General features: G+C 38.6%; 2 protein-coding genes across 7 annotated transcripts in view; both read left to right on the top strand.

The window, feature by feature from the left end:
• Positions 1–1,441: 1,441 nt before the first annotated feature.
• Positions 1,442–19,946, top strand: part of LOC128690067 (dual specificity protein phosphatase 3-like) — a 73,173-nt gene continuing 54,668 nt past the window's right edge. For all 3 annotated transcript variants that reach the window (XR_011392396.1, XM_070088550.1, XM_070088549.1), the window contains exon 1: positions 1,442–1,541. The gene's annotated coding sequence lies outside the window, so the exon portion shown is untranslated. The remainder of the gene's footprint in view (positions 1,542–19,946) is intronic.
• LOC128690068 (dual specificity protein phosphatase 3) lies at positions 1,462–12,820 on the top strand. 4 transcript variants are annotated; one of them, XM_053778634.2, is made up of 4 exons: positions 1,462–1,577; positions 6,061–6,313; positions 9,962–10,185; positions 11,718–12,820. In XM_053778634.2, the coding sequence occupies exons 2-4, from the start codon at positions 6,144–6,146 to the stop codon at positions 11,918–11,920; spliced, it is 597 nt and encodes a 198-aa protein (XP_053634609.1). In that variant the 5' UTR covers positions 1,462–1,577; positions 6,061–6,143; the 3' UTR covers positions 11,921–12,820. The 4 variants fall into 4 exon arrangements, with proteins under 4 accessions (XP_053634609.1, XP_053634610.1, XP_053634607.1 ...); XM_053778635.2 differs by lacking the exon at positions 1,462–1,577 and adding an exon at positions 1,639–1,812; XM_053778632.2 differs by lacking the exon at positions 1,462–1,577 and adding an exon at positions 5,613–5,754.

Genomic DNA, 19,946 nt, shown 5'->3' with positions numbered 1-19,946 from the left:
ATCAGATCCGATGGACCACCTTGCCAAGCCCCAGCAGAGCGAGACGTCTACATCCCAACTGAGTTTAGTAACCGGCTTCCCATCAAAACCGTTAAAGAATTATCCGCAAAGCAGAAAATTGGAGCTGGCTAAAAGTAAATCAATGAACATGTGCCCCTCCTGTAAGTAAGTAAGTAAGTAAGTAAGTAAGTAAGTAAGTAAGTTTATTCAGGTATACACAAATACAGTTACATAGAATTATCATACATAGCAGCATATGTGTAGAGAACCTAGGATAACCCAAAAAAGTCAGACAGAGTGACTTATTTCCATTGGGGTCCTTTAAAGTAAAGTTCCCAGCGAGCAAAATGGATGAGGACAAGCATCCCAGAGAGAACGGGGAGAATTTATCACTGGTATGCGAGAGAGAGAGACGTCCACACCCGACGGCTGGCGCAGAAGTCGATTGTAGGTGTTGTTGAAGAGATTTATAGGACCACTGACTGCATACGCCGTATCGAACCCTGCCATGCAGTGCCCGGAAAAAAAAGTCGACCGAAGGGGAAGGAAGTTGACTGATGGATGCTAATTTTTTTTTATTTCTTTGTTTAGTATACAACACGTGATTTACATATTAATATTGTTAAATGCAGAGAGAACCACTAACATGCCTGAGCATTTCGGACATTTCGTATTATTGTCCCCAATGAACCCTGAAGCCACCATCTAAGGAATACTTGAACCCAAAAGTTGTTGTTGTTATTGTATGATGTATTGTACTCCTCTTTATAAAAATAAAGTTTATTTAAATCCCGGCATAGTCGAACACCTTCTCAAACATCATAAATCAACAGCAGCAGGCTTTTTTTATAACTAGCTCAAGTATGGCGCCTGACCATCTGGCCAGTAGCTGTCATTGCAGATAAGAAACATCTCGAAGAAGACGAGTATTCTTTGATAAGGAACAACCCTACCAGGGAGAGAAAACAGGAAAAAAATGTATAATAATGCTCAAGGAAGTAGGGTTGAGCGAGATGTTTCATTTCAACATCGACGCAAAAGTTCCAACACAAAACCTATGGAATTTTCTTGCAAGCTGTCGTAGCCCTTAAAAAACAACAGCAACAATATGCCTTTTATTTCTTTATGCGTTACTAAAAAAAAGTAGTTTACATTTAATAAAACATTAGTAGGCAAAAAAGGAAGCATTAATAATAGCAACAAAACAATAACAAAATATAAAACAAAGACAAACTTTGTTTCTATAAAATACAAACACTGATCGACATATATAAACGCTTTACAGAAATCATCACCTGAATAGTTTATATATTTATTTCTATTAATACGCATTTCCCGATTTAAAAAAAAACTCACAATTTATACTTAATTCTTTCCCCCCCTTTTTTTCGTACTGACTGTATTAAATACAATATTATTTTTGTGGTATAAATGTAACGTGAGGGCGCGTGCGCGAGGCTGGTCCAGGGAGCTGGTGTTGTTTGCGCCTCTCATGCCATCCTCTCCTCTGCTATATTTAGGCGTCTTTACCTTGCCTCTCAGTAAGTGTTTCAATATAGCATGTGCGTGCATTGCTGGTGTGTTATTATTGCACGACCTCAGCCACTTTGTGTGTGATAACGAGTGTGAGGGGGCGCAGCAGTGTGTAAAGCAGCAAGAGAGGGGAGGAGAGCATGAGGGGAACATTAAACGAGGGGAACCTAAACTTACTCACCAGTTTTAACATCATTGTGCAGCCCGGTCTTGTGGGATTATAATTACGACTGCCTTACACCTCTAACAAGGACCTCACAGAGAGGAGTCTTTATCGCAGTTAGAAGTTTTATATCTTTATTTTGAAGTTTTTAATGTGATTAAAAATAGATGTTGTCTTGACATCTCAGGTGGATTATATATATATATATAGTTCTAGATACAACCCAAGGCCATGTCTGAAGGTCAAGAACTTCTGCATATAGTGCAAGGTGCAGCAGCAGCAGCAGCAGCCATCACACTAATACAAATAAGAATACACTTCCAAAAATAATCACATGCAGTTAAATCCGAAGTTACATTCTACATAACTTGAAGCTGTTCTTAAAGTTGTAAATTATGTCTGAGACATAATAGAATTTACTTAACAGAGAATTTGGTGACAAGAATAGGACATTTTGACTGTGGTATATTGAACCATCCTATGACTTAATGATAAACTGTATATAATGGAAGTAAACTGTTTAAAACCTTATGTTCACACCTGTTTGGTTATTTTTATGACATTGACCAGTTTTTACTATATAAGTGCCCTTAAGGGTTTAGTGCTTTATTATGATTATAATAATACTATTTAAGTAATTGGTGTACTGTACTAGGTTACAGGAAATCTTCATATAATTTACCTTCAAGGGGATAAGATAAAATTTTGTTTGGATTTTTATAACCTAGTAATGTCAGTGCATCATCGGATCTTTTATAACCCAGTAATATCAGTGCATCATTGGAATCTTTTCATTTTATCCCCAAGGATGCGACCCACAACAGTGGGCTAACACCTTAGTACCATCTTGCTAAGTGAACAGGGACACAGGTGTGAGGAAATATGCTCATGGTTTTTCCTGTGCTGGGGTACAGCACAGGTGACTTGGTATGGATGCATGGGTGCTTTTGGCTTGGTAGCATCCTTAGGTCACACACTGAAGGTCTGAGATCAGTCCCCAGCATGAGTGAAATGTTAGGCATGATTCCTTACACCTCATATTGTTCATCTAGCAGTGGATAGGTATCTGGGTGTTAGTGGAGGGTCACATCTTGGGGGACAAGAATAAAGGACCTCAATGGAAATAAGACAAACGGCCCATGATGATGTGCTGACTTTACTGGGTTATTCTGGGGGGCTAACCCTTCACTAGGTTTAAAATCCAAATAAAATCTTATCTCGATTATACCAACACACCATGAGCACCTTGATCCTTATTGATCCAAAGAATTTGGACTATCCCTTGGATAAAACCTGATTACTTTCCATTCCCTAAATGCTATATGGCCTCTTATGTATTTAGAGCTTCTCATGAATATAATATTGTATCTAGATGTGCTTTCATTCAAGAGAAATATCCCCATATTCCATAAGTCTAGCCCTATAAATCTTGATGCCAAAAAAAAAAAAAAATGGTACAGAGAACAGTACAGATTTCTAATGCAGTTAATCCTTAAACTGCCAAAGGATCTAAAATAAGTGTGCCCTCATTTCTGGTGATCTTGAAAAAATAAAATTATTTGATTTTACCAGATTTATTTTTCATAGTCTTAGAAGTGCAGTAAGACAAGAATGAGTGAAATCTAATTATTATTTATGTAGATATAAAGGTTTGAAGGTGACAGTGCTCTGTTATGGAAGGAAGTTGCTGTGCTTTAACCTTTTTAAGATTTTTTCTAGTTATCTAATTATTTTTATGGATTGTATGTTTTACAGCTACTATATATGCTTTCATATCATATTTCACTTTATTGTCCAGTCACACTAAACAAATGTAAACACTGAACAGATATTAATGGCATTTACTGGCTCCCACAATGCCCCACATGTGAATTTTTTTTATACTGTGCACCTGTGGTACAGACCTGTTTTCTCTGATGCTGCCCCAACCAAGCTGGTTGGGACCATTTTGGAGGCTCTAGAATTTTCATATAAATTTACATCAGTGGCATTTTCCCAGTTAGCATAAAATTACGTCAACAACATTTCCCAAGTTGGCGTAAATTTACGTCATCGGCAGCTTAAGGATTAAATATCCAAGCAAGGCATGCCAGTATTTAGAGTTTGCAGCCTATCAGAAATGGCATTCTCTAGTTATTGCACAGAAACCAATTTGCTCAAGATAATTTCCAAATTAAAACTTATACTGTGTTCAGAAACAACGTGAAGTTTCCTTTGAGAAATAACACACCATTACTAAAAGCCTGAAATTGACACAGAATCGAACAACTCTAAATTTATTAAATATAATGATTAATAAAAAAAAACTGTGTTTTAAAACAGCAGTGTTAATGCACAGAGACAGTTAAACAAAACTGTATTGACAAGTTTAACTGTAATAATTATAAAAACTTTATTTGGTGGTATTCATGGTTTCTGGGCCACTGATAGGAATGTATCCTCCATGAGGGAGCAATGGACATTATTTTGATGATTAGAAATTTAGCTGATAGCAGGTTTTTGATCACCTAATGATTTTTCTCAGCTTTTTGCAATATTTTTATTGAAATAGGCCTATAATTCAAATGATTTTACCTATCACTTTTTTTTTTTTAATATTCTTTCAATGTGTGCCTTTTTTCTATTTGTCTTTTTTTCCTTCTTAATAAAATGCTGTACAGAATTATTCCCATCCAGATCATTTATTTCTGCACAATTATTTAAATTTCAGGGTAATATCTCATCTGGTCCCATTGTTTTGTTTCTGTCAATACAGTATCCAACATTAATTTATTTAATTTTTTTTTTTTGGCTAATTCAATGGCCCCATTTTAATTTGCTACTAAGATTCAAAATTCTGAAGATGTAGTGTATAAAACTGAAAATTGTGTACTGTACTGATTTGGAATATCAGTAATAATTAGGTGTTAAGGGAGTTAAGTATGTTCAGTTGTTACTTATGTATATTAAAAGAGTGTCAGGGATTATTTATACAGTGGTACCTTGACTTACGAGTGCTCCAACTTACGAGTTTTCTGAGTTACGAGCCGTCGCTCGGTCGATTTTTTGCTTTGAGTTGCAAGCCAAAATCCAAGTTACAAGCGAGCTTCAGATACGCTGCCACTAATTGGCAGTGTATCTGAAGTCAAATCCTACTCTGTACCCAGAGGAATGTCAGGTACTTTGTCCCATCCCACATGCTCTTCCAAGACAAAACTGGAAGGATAATACTCCCACACTTATCCCAGATTGTAGTGAGGCACCTTGTCCCTTGTTTGGTTCTCATATAAATCCGGGGAAGAGGTAACCTCCATTTCAACACTCAAGAGTTTCTCCAGAAACATTAAGAAAGGTCTCCGTGATATTTACCTGCCTCATGGAGGCTCCTTCAGTAGGTGGAGTACTGATAGTGTGGGTGGAGTAGTGATAGTGGTGGGTGGAGTACTGATAGTGGTGGGTGGAGTAGTGATAGTGGTGGGTGGAGTAGTGATAGTGGTGGGTGGAGTAGTGATAATGGTGGATGGAGTAGATATGGTGGTGGGTGGAGTAGTGAGGGTGGTGGGTGAAGTAGAGCTGATGGTGAGTGGAGTAGTGAAGGTGGTGGGTGGGGCTGGAATGGATTAACGGCAATTCATTTAATTTCAATGAGGAAAATTGATTTGATATACTAGCATACTGAGTTACGAGCTCTGTCACAGAACAAATTAACTTCGTAAGTCAAGGTACCACTGTATGTAAATAGTATTAAATTTTTTATATAGATTTATTTAATAGAGTAGAAATCCATCTGGCATCAAAACAAAAGAGTTAGAACAATGAAATGGCAATTCCAGTAGCATAATTTTGAAAATTTTGAAAATTTCATATACATACTGTGTGAAATTTTTACTGTTCAATGAAGCTTTTTTTTTTTGTGCCCATTTATACATATATTCTGTTGAGTTTAGATAAATAGTGGCCATAATGTTTCAGATACTCATATATTTTTAATCAGATTATTTTGTCAGTATCTCTTATCTGATATCTCTTATCACTATTAGCTGTATATTAGTGTATTAACCAAACTCTGATACACTACAGTAAGTATTTTTCATTTCTAACAATAGAACAATGCCTTATCACTTCTGACTAGCATTTAGGGTCAGACCAACTTCTTTGACTTAAGAGAGGCACTGTTCTACAGTACCTCAGTCTTGCCTTAATAATGAATCCTCATGCATGGTAAATAAAATTCAAAGGTGGTAGTATGTACAGTAATGTGCTCTTTTAACATGAAAAGTTTAATGTTATTCATTGTGCTTAATGTGTTGAAAAAAGTTATCATGAAAATCTGTTAATTACAAGAAAATATTTCAGTAACTTAAAAAATTTATCTTTTATCAAAGAATTTAGCTTATGAAGCACTGTAAGGCACAGATTGACGTGAACTAACTATTGAACAGTACAGTACATTGTATTTGACAACACAATGGCTGAGGCACCAAAACAGAAAAAACAGACAACCGTCAGGGATATTCTGGCAGCAGTTCAACAGATACAGCCAGTCTACAATCCATTATCTACTTATGAAAATAAAATGTCTTCTGGCTTTGGTGTGTGCATGGACGAATGCTACCCAGGCATCTACATTGGTGACCTGTAAGTAATGTTTTATTTTTGTACTGTATATTTTCAGTACTGTATTTATACATGAGTTTTACATTTTTGAATTTGTAGGTCAGCAAGTTGTATGTTTACATTCTTTTATGTCTTGTCTGTACCTGTGCTTACAGATGCACAACCTACATACAGTACTATGGCATTATCTATGAGTTTGCTTCTGGGAAGCAGTGTCAAATGGACCAGGGGTCCCCACCTGACCATCTATAATTTCGATAAAATTTTACACGAAGGTTGGCATATATGTCATACTATCTTCGGGAAAGTTTTAGTTCAAAATATGCAGTAGTAGTAATGCTAAGGCCCTCAGAGTGGAGGCAGGTGAAAATTTTGCCAACCTGCAGCACACAGCAGTGTTCAGGTTATTGCTGTGGCAGATATAGAAAAGTAAAACTTATGTAAGTATACATGCCCATACAACTTTTGGAGCTGATTTCAAAAATTGCTGTCCTAAAACTTAACATACTTTTACTTTTTTTCACAGAATGAAGCCAAAGTAGGCAAAAATTCTGTCACATAAAATTGAATCTTGAATTCAGCTGCCTGTATCTCTAAAGGAAAACATTATTTTAGTATGACATTATTGTAGCCAGCTACCCAAGTGGACATTGTCACAATCCTAAAATATCAGACTCCAAATGTTTTTAGCTCCTGTGCTAATGGTACTAAAAATGCCCTCACAGACCTCACAGTGAATTTTAGGCCATTTTGAAGATGATTAGCAAAAAAGCAGCACAACCAATTTTCTAAAATCCTTCATTAGAAAGAGCACACTTTATTCCATTGAGCTACAGTATAATGTACATCTTAGGTTTTTTTATTATTACATATAAGCAAGTAAAGACTGGACAGCTATCATTACACCCATGAATATTACACATTTTCATTTATAGTCCCCACAAGGACTAAATTAAAAGAGACACTACCTAAAAACGTATACATATATAAAACATACATACAAACAGACTAACAACTTTTATTTCTGTAAAGTGGCATACTACACAGTTAATAAATAACAAAAAAAGGCACAATACCGTGACTGGAACGATACACAAATAACCCGCACATAGAAGAGAGGAGCTTACGACGACGTTTCGGACCAACTTGGACCATTTACAAAGTCACACTAACAAGAAGTGGAGCAGGATGGGTATATATAGGCAGGAAAAGGTAGTGGTGGTAGTAGTAGTAGTAGTGGTGGTGGTAGTGGTAGTGGTAGTGGGGAATTAAGGAGGAGGAGGAGCCAGTCAAATACAAAGAAAGGGGAGCACTGCAAGGGAGCTAGGTGCCCACAGAGGGAGAGCAAGAACACAGAGGTGGGGGGGAGGGGAAGTAATGAAATAAATAATGAAGGAACAGAAACACAAGACAGAAGAAAGAAAGACAGCCCATAAGAGAGAAGAAAAAGGGAAAGAGGAAAGGGGAAGAGGGAGAAGAAGAAAAAAGGAGGAATCAGGATAAGTCGCGGGTGTTCTGAAGTTTGGAGCATTTTACAATGTAGTGGGAGAGGAAGGCATCTACAGAGATGAAGCCAGGACTAAGATTCATACAGGGAAAGTTGTGTAGTAGGGAGGTTTCAACCAGACGGCAACTGTTAAAGTTGAAAGTAGGGAAGACAGTTTTAGCAGAAGACCAGTCAATAGGATGGCTGTGATCTCTGACGTGACAGAAAAGAACATCATTAGTGTCGGCAAGCCTAACACTATTTTTATGCTCCCTAAGTCTGTCAGAAAGAGATCGACCAGTTTCTCCAAAGTATTGAAAAGGACAGGAGGAGCAAGAAATAGAGTAGACACCAGGAACATCTGTAGAGGGAGGAGAGGTATGAACGAGATTAGTGCGAAGAGTATTAGTCTGGCAGAAAGTAAGCTTGATGTCTCAGGGACGGAGAGAATTGTTGAGATTAGAAAGACCGGAAATGTAGGGAAGGCAGAGGACGGAAGAGTTCCCAGGAGTAGAGAGTTTGGGAGAGAAGAAATTACATTTAGCACGTGAGAGGGCAGAGTCTGTGAAATGGGAAGGGTAGCCAAGATGAGAACACGAATTATGAAGAGTGGAAATTTCTGCTGCAAGGAACTGAGGATCACAGATGCGGAAGGCATGGAGAAAGAGGGAGATAAGAACACTTTTCTTGACAGGTGAAGCATGATATGAAAAGTAGTGAATGTACATGCCACTGTGCATAGGTTTGCGGTAAATGGAAAAGGAAAAACCTGTATCTGAGCGGTGGACATGGACATCAAGGAAAGGAAGCAAGGAATTAGATTCCCATTGAGCTTTAAACTTGATGGAAGGGGCAAGATTATTAAGAGCTTCAAGAAAAGGTTGGAAGAGACTGGAGTCATGAGGCCACAGAGCAAAGACGTCATGGTCCAAGTCGGACCGAAACGTTGTCGTAAGCTCCTCTCTTCTGTGTGCGGGTTATTTGTGTATACTACACAGTTTACAGTTAAGGTAATTGAGATGTACAAACTACTTTATAGAAAGCCCCTTGTTATGCAAATCATTTCAGACAGCCTGAAAACTGACTTATAATTACTAGACAGTGAGACATGTGTAGTACATGAGAATAAGAATACACGCATAGTTTATACTGTATTGAAGATATTCGGTAGTTTAAAAAAATCTAATTAAAGATATTTTAAGGATGAAGCTAGGCAACTGCATTAATACACAAGTCCATAATCATGCACCCCAGGAGCAAAAAAAAGTTTATAGATTCGTATCCTCAGGTATTCTTTCCTTTCCCTCTCTTCTCTTCCTACCCCTTCCAGTGCCTACCATGTCCTTTTTTTCATCCAAAGTAGGCATTATTTACTTTTTTGCAGCTATAATAGCTTTAGACTTTCTTACTCATATTTTTTAGATGCAGAAACCACACTACCACCACCACTACATTTATGTGATCTTCCAGTAAGAAATGTTTTGTCTATAATTTCTATAATTATGCTCTACATTTGGCCTTTTATCACATTTTCCCATTTCTTTTACAAGGCACTTATCTTCATTAAATTCCATCATCTGTCATTCCATTCACTCAGTTTATCAAAATTTTCTTGTTGGGATTTAGTAATTTTTATTATGATACTGATTTTCCATAGTGTTTTCATCATTTGCAAACATTTTTATACTTATTTTTATTCCTGGTATTAACAGAAGGAGAAGTAGTGGCCATGTCAGGAAGGGTTGGAGAAAAAAAAAAAAAGAGGGTAAAAGGAAGTTTTGAGTGCTAGGGGCTTGAAAATCCAACAAGCTTGTGTGAGTGTGTTTGATTGGAATGAGTGGAAGCAAGTCATTTTTGGGACTTGCCATGCTGTTTGAGTGTGGACAAGGTAACATTTATGAAGGGACTCAGGAAAACTAGTTAGCTTTTAACCATTTACTTTATATATAATTACAGTAGTATGTATATTTCAGGTAAACTTAAACCAGGAGTAAAACTGATTTAAAAACTTGCACAGTATAATAAGGCATTTAAACTTTTTCCAGATCAGTAAGTGGTACATATATATAGTCACTGTATTTTTACAGTACTATAGCAGTGTATCAAGATTGTAAACTCTATCCTCATAAATCTTCTTTTATGCTTGTAAGTGATTTTTTAATAACTTGTGTATGGCTTTTCAGTGCAGCAGCAAAGAACAAAGATTATCTGAAGATGATTGGCATAACACACGTCTTGAATGCTGCACAGGGTAATAAATTTGCCACTGTGGACACTGATGCTGAATTTTATAAAGATGTTGGCATCAAGTACATGGGTATCAAGCTGCTAGATATACCATCAGCAAATATAGCCCAGTTTTTTGATAATAGCTCCCAATTCATAGATGATGCTCTGTCAAGTGGGGGTGAGTAAGAGTTGTAATCCTCTATGCTATAAAGAAGTATTTAGTGTTAAGAAGTAATGTCACATAAAAAAAATTACGCTAATTTTTTGACCCTTCAGATGGGATGGTGCCTTGATGCTGGCAAAGGGTTTTAGATCCAGGGAATTAGAGCTACAATCCTTTTCCTTGTATCAATCCTGGTTACTTTCCATCCTCCAGGTGTCTTAAAACACATGCATATTTACCAGTTACCCATGATTATAATAATGCAGGTTAAGTATCTCTTATCCAAAATTCCATAATTCAAAAAGCTCTGAAATCCGAAACTTTTCAAGTGCCAACGTAACGCCATTGGTGGAAAATCTCGGTTGGCTCTGGAGGAGGTCCCCCCCACATTGCAGAGATCTTTGCATACCCAGACAATTGTGACATATGACCTTGCATACCTTGACGCTCTGTTGGTGCCACTTTATCACCATTTATCACTGCTTGATTTACATACATTACTCACTATGATTACCATGTGTTTGGTGCTTATTCTCTGCTGTGTAGTGCAAAGATATTGTTGAAAATATAAAAAAAAAAATCTGCAGATACACCTGTGAGTAACAATGATAGGAAAAAATACAGTGTACAGGCCTTTTAATCAAAACACAGCATTGTAGGTGGAAACTGAAAGCTTGCCATTGTTTGGTGTCATTTTTTTAACAGCTGATGCAGGTATTCTGCCAATGCTGCTGTGTTACTTTTGTTATTAAAAATATTGTTTTTGTTAATACAGTATTGTATAAAACTACTTTCAAGGCTATTTGTATAAGTTGTATATGAAATATAAATGGATATTATGTTTAGACTTGGGGTCTCATCTCCAAGCTATCTCATTACAGTAAGACTTCTGTATCCACGGATTCGGCATCTGCGGTTTTAGTTATCCATGGTTTACCGTGGCCCAAAAATAACCTTAATTTTGTTTAATAATGGCTCCAAAGCACAAGAGTAGTGATGCTGGCAGTTTTTCAAGGCTAAGAGAAGCTGTGAAATGCTTCCCATCAGTGAAAAAGCGCTAATTCTAGATTTATTTTGCTTAATTTATCATTTAAACTATCATAGGTATGTATGTGAACGAAAAATGACTTATATAGTATTGGGTTCGCTACTATCCACGGTTTCAGGTACCCCCATTAGGTCTTGGAATGTATCCCCTGTGGATACTGGGGGAACTACTGTATATTCCAAAATCCAAAAAATTCTTAAATCCAAGACACTTCTGGCCCCAAGCATTTTGAATAAGGGATGCTCAACCTGTAATATTAAAAATGCAGCATTTTCATGTGGATAGATTTTGTGCTGCTTTATAACAGAAGTTGATCAGTAAATGTTAGTTGGTACTGTACAGTATAAAAACAAGTTGCACACACACACACACACACACACACACACACACGTGTATATATACATGTATATATATATATATAAACAAGTGTAATCATTTTGTAAATCTCAAATTTGTGTACATAATAAAACAAGCATATGTCATTTTTCTTCTTTTATAGGAAAAGTGTTGGTCCACTGTTTTATGGGCATTTCACGCTCAGCAACAATTGCTGCTTCATATCTAATGTTGAAAAAACACATGTCAGCTGTGGAGGCAATACAAACTCTTCGTAAAAACAGGGCCATATACCCTAATGATGGGTTCCTCAGTCAGTTGGCTGACCTTGATAACAGGCTGAGGAAGGAACGAGGAGAGCTTTAGAAAAGATTTGATGTGCTTTGAAATGTTATTATATTACAGTACAGTATATACTTTCTTTTCACACATAGCATGATTATTTTTTGTTAAAAAATCTTTCCCTTGACATATTTTGTATTCATATAAATGCAGTAGAGTGCATTGCACTTGGATTGCAGAAAACAAGGGTTTAAATATTTTACAGGAACATTTTATTTCTGGTTCAGTGAGTTATTGTGGAAGATTTTTAAAACTTTCTTTATTGTAGCATTACATATCTGGTTCTCTTATTGTGATATTGAAGAAATTGATGTTAAAATGTGTTGATGTTTCAGATATTTGTTGCATAATGAATAAGCAGGTCATTACAGAAAAACATAAGCTTCATAAGTGCTTAATTATTGGATATGTATTGCAGTGGCAAAATACAAGAAAAGAGATGAATACATTCAGTATACATTATATGCAAGACTTGATCTGCCCTGACTTTAAATGGCCAAACTAATGTGACTCAAGATAAAGTAATGAAAATGATAGTCACATCAGATGACAACCCTAAAACTTTCCACTGATTTTAATGACAACAGACTGTAGCTCATAAAAATCCAGTGGTTATGTTCAAATTACTCTTTGCAGTACTCTGCATGATGCTATATTAATTTACAGTACAGTTTACAAATAAAGTGACAGATAAATGCACACATTTATTTCAGTCAGTAAAGTTATTATATATTATGTTTGACATATGGTAAGTAAATAACCCACCTGACTCTTAACCAAAATATATACCGTACTTGCTATACTGTACTTACAAAATTCTTAAGTACCTGTAGTAAATATTTCAGACATAAATTTACCAAATTATTTTCTCATGTTAAAGATTGAAATTATCTTATTGACAGGAATAAAGAATGTTTGATTGTCTGTCATTTCTTTTTTAATATTCTGATGAATATAGCCTTGAAAGCTACCATAGATCATTTTTTTTTTTTATTAATAGGATCAGTAGACAGAGAAGTAGGCTAGAGGCAGTAGAACTGTCATATTTGAGAGCAGTGTGTGTTGTGAATATTATGTAGTAAATTTGAAGCATAGAAATTAGATGACAGGTGCGGTTACCAAAGGAATAATTCAGAAGGCCAAGATGTGTTGTTGCAAGGGCTTAGATATTTAGAGAGGATGGAGCTGAAGAGGATGACCAAGAGGGTATATATATAGGTGGAATGAAGGAGTGGGTAGGGACATGTATATACGTACTGTGTGCATGAAGTGTGCATGCATCACATTTTAAATGACCCTCCAAACAATGGGGGATGGGATGTGGTTCAGAGTTATTTGAATTGTAATGTCCACACACTTCTGACAAGAAAACCATTGAAGGAATGATGGTGAATGTGCTTCCTTCTTTGGGTCACCCTATCTTGGTAGGAAATGGCTAATTTTAGTAAAAATATAGATATACTGTAGCTGTACTCTACATATATAGAGTGCCTCATCAAAGGCTAATTTAGAAATCATAAATATAGGAGGAATTTAAAGTTTTACAATGGATGGGAGATTTTCAGTTTGAGATACAAGGAGTTATAAGAAAAAATTCAAGGTAAAAAGTCATCATCTGAGTCCCACAAGGATCTACTTTTACTTCGATAATATTTCTGATTTATGTGAATGACTTATCATGAAGACTTACAAAACCATATAAACATTTTTGCTGTTGATGCAAAAATCCTGTGCAAATCAAATAATAAAAATGACTAAATCCCTACAAGAAGACAGGGATAAATTAAACAAATGGAGTGGCAGTAGTGATACACTCATATGCAACACTGGAAGACTTCCCAGTAAACTTCAGATGTGTAGAAGTTGACCAACATAAGGTTGGTCAAAACTGGAATTTGCAACACTAATTTAATGTGTCTGCCAAAAAAAAGCATGTGATAAAAGAAGAAAAAGCCTAAGAACATGCTATAAAATATGAATTGGTAGTGTATATGATAACCACTTGTAAGATCATAGCAGGATACAAGACTGTTTCTTGAGTAGTGGAGGCTTGATCCCCCATCCTCTTCAAGGGGGGTTCCTTGGCGTGGTGAAGAGGCTCTTGGTCCGAGGAATTAGACCTGTTGGTCTCCTTCCTCAGACCGAACCTAATTACCCCCCAATCCCCCTTCCCTATCCTATCTTCCCCATCGTCCCTTTTTCTTTTCCTCTTTCTCCTCCCCATCCCTCCCTTCTTTCCTTCCTCTTATTGGCCTTTGGGATTCTTCCCACAGGCACACTAGTTCCTAGGTAGAGGGAAGGGTACCGGGGTCCATCCCATTCCGTTGAGGTTCTTGGCGGTGGTGTAGTTTGCCGTGGAATCTGGATCGCCTGGGGATGTCCCGATCCCTCTCCGGTCTCCCGGGGGGTGGCTTTGGGTGTCTTTCGGGCAACGGGTGCATCTCTGGAGGCTGCCTTTCAGATTCCAGGGGTGGTGGCCAAAGGAGGTATGCTTTGTGGAGGGTATCCGGCCGCCCTCTTTTGTCCACCGAGGTAGCTCGGCAGATGTGAAGTTGCTATCCCGGATTGCTGGTTTACTGGCATAAAGGGTAGGATATGGCACGGGTTCCATGCCGCATCTGCGCTACTTGCGGTGCTGAGGTCCTCTTGGGCATGGAGGAAGATTTCCGGCCCTTTCATTCCTCCTAGGAACTATTCCTCCCCATTCCCCCCTTTCTTTATTCTTTTTTTTTATTTTTATTTTCTTTCTTTTTTTTCTTAAAAGCAAAAAGAAAGAAGTAACCTAACCATGGAAGACCCAGTCCATGACCCTGCTATCCCCGGGCCCCTTCTTGATACCGCACCCCATTCTGACCCTGCCTAGTTTTTTGACCACTCTTCGGACACTCCTGATGCCCCTGTACCTCTTGCTGGTGCTGTATCATCACCCGCTACAAGTACTGGGATTTTGACTGACTCCTTCGATTTGTCTGACCTCCACTCTCCTTTGACTATGCTTCTGTCCTCTCCCTCTACGGTGCAGCAATTTTCGAATCACCAGCCCGTCCCATATCGGACCAACTCCGGTCCCACTCCTAAACGCCAACGTCAATTGCCTGATGATGATACTTCGCTACCTTCTCGTTCTACTCAGAAGAGGCCGACACGTCATGCACTCCCTTTCCACGCTCAGTTTCAGAATGCACAATGGACTAAATTCTTTACTTTACGACCGACTTCTTCTATTGCCTATCTTTATAACCATAGCATTGGCAAGGTGCTCCTACGCCATGTTGGTAGAGATATTTCCTTTCCTTGTACATAGCAAATCAAAATTGTAATTACACACTGTAACCTTTACGAAGAAATAAAATTATTATTATTATTATTATTATTATTATTATTATTATTATTATTATTATTCATGCTCGCAAGAGCGGTACGCGCATCATCACTGTCCAGAATGCTCCCCAAATTCATAATCTTTCCCTTCTTTCACATGATACTATTCCTGTCACTATTGAAAAACATCATTCCCTCAATTCTTGTAGTGGCACTGTCATTCTGCCCCATACCATAGTCCAACAGAATTTCCAGACATGTGGCAATGACATTCTCGAACAGCTGGAACTCCAAGATCTCCCAATCTTCAAAGTAGACACTTACGTCCTTCCTGCCTGCAGGCGGAGACGATACCCTTGCAATGTGGCTCGATTAACTTTTAACAGCCGTGAACTCCCATCCTCTGTTTATGTAGCAGGACATCGGTTACAAGTTCGAAAGGGGATCCCTACACCGCAACAGTGTAGAAATTGCTGGCGATTTGGTCACCCAGCGAACTATTGCAGATCTATAGCCGAATGCCCAGTCTTTGGTGCCGATGACCATTCTAATACGTCTTGTAGTCGACCTCCCTCTTGCCTTGTCATGAGGCTCACCCTTCTTACTCTCACCATTGCCAGGTCTACTTAACCCTTTCAGGGTTTCCGACGTACTAGTACAGCTTACACACTAGGGTTATTGATGTACTAGTACGCCTAAATTATAGTGCCTTCAAATCTAGCGAGAGAAAGCTGGCAGGCCTACATATGAAAGAATGGGTCTATGTGGTTAGTGTGCACAGTATAAAAAAATTCCTGCAGCGCACAGTGCGTAATGAGAAAAAAAAACTTTGACCGTGTTTTTGGTTTAAAACAGGGACTTTGCACTGTATTTTCGTATGGTATTTATGGTTGTATTCTAGTTTTCCTGGTCTCATTTTATAGAATGGAAGACATATTACGGAAATTGAGATGATTTTGATTGGTTTCACAATGAAAAGTACCTTGAAATTGAGCTCAAAGTAGCAGAAATGTTCGATTTTTGCCAAAGTTCAAAAGTAAGCAAATCATGCCACGCATCCAATACACATCAACTGGTGAGTCTAATATTCTTTCACAAGTGCGCTGATATTATTTATATCATTTCTACACTAATGCAGTAGTCTGCGTAACAGTAAATCTTCTATTTCTTGTTGGGAATAAAAATTCAAAGTGGAAAGCAAAAGAAATGTAACAGAGGCCTGGGGACATGACTAATGAACAGAGGAAATATTATTTTAGTGCCAGGAATGTTTGTGTTGTTTATTCTGGACCCTATTTGGAAATTGTCATCTTTTGAAATTTGTGTGAAATTGGCAAAATTGCTAATTTCTGACCACTTTATTGGATAGTTGAAATCGGTAAATGGGTGGTTTCTTGTACTCATTCGAGAGAAAAATGGAGTTCTAGTGAAATAGTTATGATTTTGTCAACTAGTACACTGGAATTGGCCGAAAATCGTCGCTGCATAAACATCGTCGAGACCGCTAACTTCACGAGAGCATAATTCCATAAGTTTTCCATCAAATTTCATACTTTTGGTGTCATTATGATCGGGAAAAGATTCTCTATTTTTTTTCATAAGAAAAAACAATTCTTTTTTTTTTTTTTCGAAAAATTTTCAACCTTGAGAACAAGTTTAGGAGAGGGCCTCTCAACCCTGAGTGGGTTAAATGAGCAAGAAATCCGTTTCCTTAAAGAGGCAGAAGGTCTCCCTTATGGTATGGCAGTTTCTCATCTACGCCTCTTATTCTTGTGTTTCTAAACATTCCCCCACTTCTGGGGTCCCGTTTTCTGCAACCTCCTCTGTGGTTACCCCTCCCATAGTCACTCCTGTCTCTAATTCTTTTGCTGTCCTGGGCTCAGAAGTCCCTACTTCAACACCTCCGTCTGTTCTCACATCTTCATGTTCTCCCTCACAAGCCCTGGTATTGACAAGACCTCGTACGACACCTCCTCCCAATCGCCCCTCTACTTCTCAGAAGTCCAAAAAATCCCCATTGCTCAAATCTCCTTTAACCCCTCCTTCCCTTCTTCCACCTCCACATTTTACCTTTCCAGTCTCTGTACCTGGTTCTCCCCCTCTCACTGGCTCTGTTACAAGTGTGGAGGCTCGCCCTCCTCCTCTTACTGTGCCTTCCTCCCCTGTCCCCTCCCAAGTTTCTTCCTCTTCTGTCCCCTCCCACACTTCTTCTCCAGTTCCCTCCACCCTTTCGTCATCCCCTACTTTGGTACAGTCCATTACTGTCCCAATTTTTATTCACCCTCCTCCTTCCATCTCCAATATTGTCTCCCATACAACGTCTTTGAGTTCCGAAACACTTGAAGCTATCTCAGAATATATTGCAGAGACTAAACCATCAATGGACACTGGTCCGCCCTCTGTTCCTTCTCTTTCCTCTCCTCCATCTGCACAACTCCTTTCTTCACAGCGTTCCGTTCCTTCACTACTTGAACGTTTTCCGCTGCCACCACATGTGGACTTTTCAAACCCCTCTAGTCCGTAGGTACCCTTACCTGTGGATTTCTGGTATCTTTATTGCTACCAATCATGGCCTATTTACAGTGGAATATCCGCGGCCTCAGGAGTAATCAGGGTGAGCTTCAGATGTTGCTTTCCCGGTTTTCCCCTGTTGGTGTTTGCTTACAGGAACTAAAATTACACTCCGCTGTTATCTGTCCCATCTCAGGGTATAATTTACTGTATTCTTCGGATCCTTTTCCTGATGGGACCTTTAATGAAAGTGCACTTCTTCTTTGCACTGATATTCCATACCATCAACTATTTGTTCGTAAATCGCTGCATTACACTGCAGCCCGTATCCACTTGCATAAGTGGTATACAATCTGTTCTTTGTATCTCTCTCTCCTTCTCGGGCATTATCTATACCGGATGTTGCCTTTCTTGTCTCGTCCTTACCACCACCACTTCTGTTACTAATGATTTTAATGCTCATCATTTCCTCTGGGGGGGGGTCTCACTGTGATTCCTGTGGCATTCAGTTGGAGGCTTTTCTCGCTTCTCAACCCCTCCATGTTTTAAGTACTGGTACTCCCACCCATTTTGATCCTCATACTCATACTCTCTCTTGCATCGATCTCTCGGTCTGCTCTTCCTCCACTGCACTAGACTTCACCTGGTCTGTTCTCCCGGACTTACATGACAGCGATCATTTTCCAATCATTCTTCTCCTTCATATTTGCCACCGCTTCGTAGCCCACGCTGGTAATTTGATCAAGCAAATTGGGACCTTTACTCACAACTAACTGCTTTTAGTGAGGTCCCTTCTTCGTCCTCCATTGATGAGCTTTTACACATCTTGTCCTCAGTTTTAACCGCAGCTTCTCATTCTATACCCTAAACCTCAGTCAGGCATTCTCAGAATTGCGTGCCTTGGTGGTCTTCTGCTTGTGCTCACGCAGTACGTTTGAAACGTGCTGCGTGGGGCAGGTACTGGTACAGTAGAACCACTGAGAGACTTCTTGATTTTAAGGAGAAGCGTACAGTCACTCGCCGTGTCATCCGTGACGCTAAACACACTTGCTGCCGAGTTTATGTTTCCACCATCACTTCTGCTTCCTCTGAGTGCAGTCTGGAAAAAAGTACGGAAACTGAGTGGTAAATACTCTCCTGACCCGGCTCCTGTTCTGCGGATTGCCGGTGTTGATGTAGCAAACCCTCTTAACGTTGCCGTTGAAATTGGTAATCATCGGGTCCGTATTTCTCAGGGGCTACATCTATGCCCCTCGTTTCTTTCCTCAAAGTCTGCCAGAGAGTTAGTGCCCTTAGACTTTTCTTCTCTCAAAGAAGAATCTTATAACGTGCTTTTTACACTTCAGGAACTGGAGGCAACACTCTCAGCTTGCCGATCATTGGCAGCTGGGCCAGACGACATTCGTATTCGGATGTTACGATATTTACATCAGTCAGCCCTTGAAGTCCTCTTACATCTCTTCAATCTTATTTGGTCACAAGGAGTTCTTCCCAAGCTGTAGAAATCTGCCGTTGTTCTCCCTTTCCGCAAACCAGGTACTACAGGACATGATGCCTCCCACTACCGTCCCATTGCTCTTACCAGTGCAGTTTGCAAGGTGATGGAACGTCTGGTACATCGACGTTTAACCCTTAAACGGTCCAAATAGATCGACTTTCAAATCCGTAGTGCTCCAAAAGTAGATCTATGTTTGTTTTTTTTTCATATTTTCAAATATAGCAAAAAAAAAAAAATGCAGATAAAGTTTTTTACACATTTTCAAATGTAAAAAAAAAAAGATGATGTACATTTTTTTACACACTTTCAAATGTTGAAAAAACGTATATACAGTGGACCCCCGGTTAACGATTTTAATCCGTGCAAGAGAGCTCATTGTTATGCGAAATTATCGTTATGCGAATGAATTTTCCCCATAAGAAATAATGGAAATCAAATTAATCCGTACAAGACACCCAAAAGTATGAAAAAAAAATTTTACCACATGAAATATACATTTTCCTACTCACAAAGAGAATGATACATGCACAATAGTAGAGTAGTACATGCACAATATATATTGTGCATGTACTACTCTACTAAATGAAGAATAAATGACACTTACCTTTATTGAAGATGCAGCAATGACTGATGAGACACTGTGTCCTGGGAGTGCCTTTTCCTCCTGAGTACTGTAGGTCCTGTTTGGCATTTTCTTCCAGAACAGGCCTTATCACACTG

Source organism: Cherax quadricarinatus, chromosome 25 (genome assembly GCF_038502225.1).
Source record: "Cherax quadricarinatus isolate ZL_2023a chromosome 25, ASM3850222v1, whole genome shotgun sequence".
NCBI classification, from domain to species: Eukaryota; Metazoa; Arthropoda; class Malacostraca; order Decapoda; family Parastacidae; genus Cherax; species Cherax quadricarinatus.
The sequence above is the reverse complement of the archived record's forward strand: the minus strand, read 5'-3'. Positions and strand labels throughout refer to the sequence as shown.